The following is a 2,999-nucleotide window of genomic DNA, read 5'->3' on the forward strand; positions in this document are numbered from 1 at the left end:
ACGCGACTATTTTGTTAGACCATCTTTAGCAACATCAACAATCTCCTGTATGTCACCTTTTTTCTTGTCCTCTCCCTCAGTCCAATCCGCAGAGCTAGTAACATAAAGGCTTTGCTGTAAATAAAAAAAACTCAGCCCATAAAATACCAATCCAGAGAAATTCTCTGCGACAAACTATCCTGAACAACTAGGAGGTTTAAAGCAGGCTACCTGTATAGTGTTATGAATAAAACAATGCCAATTCATTTCTTTGTTCCTCCAATTTATTAAGAAAATGTACAGGGGGATTAACGGTAAGACTTCTGGTAGCGGGCACGAGCTCCAGGTCCACCGAACTTCTTGGACTCGCAGCGACGAGGATCAGCAACCAGCAGGGTCCTGTCGTACTGGATCAGGATGTCCTTGATCTCTTTCTTGGAGGCCTCATCGACATCTGCAGATGGAAAACACGCATTATTTTTCAAGTTCCATTCATGAAAGTATTCCTACATTCTGAGTCTTTGTAGAGAAAAAGTGTACTCGTTACGCTATAAACACTGACTGAACTGATGTTTAGTCGTTTGGACTGATGAAATTATAAAGAAAACAATAATCCTGTCCAACAATAATCCTCTGGCCTTTGTTATGTTACTAGGTTTTTACAACAAGCCAATCAGTATCACAGGACCGTTGTTGACCATCAACAAATTATCACACAGCAGAATTAAACATAATTCAGGATAGAGTTTGTTTTCTGATGCTTAAACTTTGGAAATATGTTGATTTCTGTGACAGCTGGTGCCAGGTTGTAGCTATGTGTGATTTGACAATTGATCTGCTATCTAAGACATCCTCAGGTCTGTAGTCTCAGTTATTGTCCGTGTTCAATGTTATCATCAGTGAGCAGGACATACTTATATCAATTCACCTATATCCTTTACAAATATTATCCTTTGTCCTAAAATGCAACATTTACTTCCAAAATAGATCACTTTATGAAAGACACTTCAAAAGTATCTTTAGTTTGGTTGAATATGTATGGCAGGCATTTGATCAAAAGCATGAGCAATGTTTGTGCTGCACACTGATTAGGATGTAATACTCACATTTCTGATAGTAGGCAACCAGAGACTTGGAGATGGCCTGACGGATTGCTGCAAGACAAAAAGAACCAGTAATGTAAGGGGGGGGGAAGAATCGGTAGGCAGCTAACTGCCGATAGATGAATATGAAGCATGCGTCATTGAGAAAAGAATGTTTTGCTTACCATAGATCTGTGCAACATGTCCACCACCCTTCACTCGGACTCTGATGTCAACTCCAGCGAAACGCTCCTTGCCGAGCAACAGCACTGGCTCAAGAAGCTAAAATGAGCATAAAATGTCAAAATACATATTTTCAAGAATAAAATGGAAACAAACATGGTGACATTTGAAGGCGTTAAATAGAATACTGACAGTGCAATATTGCCATCTTAGAGAAAACACCTAAATCACAAGCTTTTACATAACTGCTGCATACAAAGATTTATTCCAAATGCTCTAAAAGTCCCTTTCAATAATGACTTTTTTATAATTATTCAGATGCTAGGTCAAAAACGGCGATATGTATTGCATCGTTTTGAAAAGCAGTGTTGAGTACATGCTACATCTGTTTCCAATGTCATGCAGACATGCTCATCCTCAATGTCATGGACCATAAGATTGCAGATGGTAAGGCTCTTATCTCCATCAGCCACCTGTGGACCTGAGAGTAACCCATTTCTCACTGGGACTCACCTTGTACTGGAGAGTGGCTGGCTCCACCATATCCAGGGGTCTGCCGTTCACTTTGATAAGGCCATTCCCCCTCTTGCAGTGAGCAACTGCAGTGGCGGTTTTCTAAAAAAAAAAAGGCAGAAATATCATCATCATGTACCACCAAAATCTATTGTAAGATTATTGAATTGCTCATACATTTAAATGTATTATATCACTCGTGGGGTTAAACGAACAGCAGCATTTGCGTCTGTGCTTCAAACATGTTATTAGTTCGTAACTCATCGGGACATTTCTTGAATTTGGATCTTGAATCTTCACAATTAGGTTAGCTTCCCAAAAGTTAGTGCGTTAGTTTGTACAAAGAGAAATGGGTCCCCGTTAACGTTGTCATATTGTGTAAAGTATGAGAAGCCCATCGATTGATAGCATCCAGGCTACCCAGCTAGCTACACAAGATCGGATGCACAGCAATACATAACGCAAGCTAACCTAGATACACTTTTACACGTGATTTAGTATCAAGTACCAACGTAAGGGGCTTCAAACTTAAAATTTAGGAGGTCATTAGCTACAGTGGTCATACTTCGCAGTAAAACAGCTCGTGTACACCGGTGTAAAACTATGACACATCGCCACATTTTGTTAGCTACTTTAGCTAATGCGTGCTAGCAAGACAGGGTAGCCACAACACCACATGTTCAATAATTCTATATTTTACTTACTTTACGTCCAAAGACCTGGACAGATTGCAAAGGACCTTTAGCTGGCATGTTTCTGAAACACACAGGGGGACAACAGTTACATTAAAACACAGATAATATGTGTAATTTTGACTATTTCAGAGGATCGGAGTGAAGAACATACCGACTTCAGCTAGGGTGCCGTACGGAGAGACCGATGGGGTTTCTCGAGCCGAAGATCAGGGGCTATTGCACGACACATCAGTCGTGCTTTATGCTAGGTTTTGCGACAGTTCCTCTTGCTCTACATCCATTTTATTTTGTTTTCATAAACTTTACAGTTATTGAAATAATTATCTGTTTCGATATAAGCAATGAAAATGTAACAAATACAAATGAAGACAATACACTACGGTGTTGTATTGCGAACTTTTTAGTTTTCTTTTAATACTAAGTAATTTAAATTAATATTAAATTGTATTTCCAAACTGCCAAAATGACAAATTCTGTACTTGATTGGTACAAGTTAAATGAAAGGTTTTGGATGTGGTGAGGTATTGACGTGTATACTGACAGTAAA

The 2,999-nt window shown here is 39.1% G+C and overlaps 1 protein-coding gene across 1 annotated transcript; it reads right to left on the reverse strand.

Moving 5' to 3' along the window:
• Positions 1-245: 245 nt before the first annotated feature.
• rps16 (ribosomal protein S16) lies at positions 246-2,714 on the reverse strand. The gene is made up of 6 exons (XM_063906025.1): positions 2,604-2,714; positions 2,462-2,513; positions 1,758-1,859; positions 1,247-1,343; positions 1,086-1,133; positions 246-433 (listed from the first exon to the last, which is right to left on the reverse strand). Exons 2-6 carry the CDS (start codon positions 2,507-2,509, stop codon positions 288-290), a joined length of 441 nt encoding a protein of 146 aa, XP_063762095.1. The 5' UTR covers positions 2,510-2,513; positions 2,604-2,714; the 3' UTR covers positions 246-287.
• Positions 2,715-2,999: the final 285 nt, after the last annotated feature.

Source organism: Eleginops maclovinus, chromosome 17 (assembly GCF_036324505.1).
Source record: "Eleginops maclovinus isolate JMC-PN-2008 ecotype Puerto Natales chromosome 17, JC_Emac_rtc_rv5, whole genome shotgun sequence".
In the NCBI taxonomy this organism is placed as follows: domain Eukaryota; kingdom Metazoa; phylum Chordata; class Actinopteri; order Perciformes; family Eleginopidae; genus Eleginops; species Eleginops maclovinus.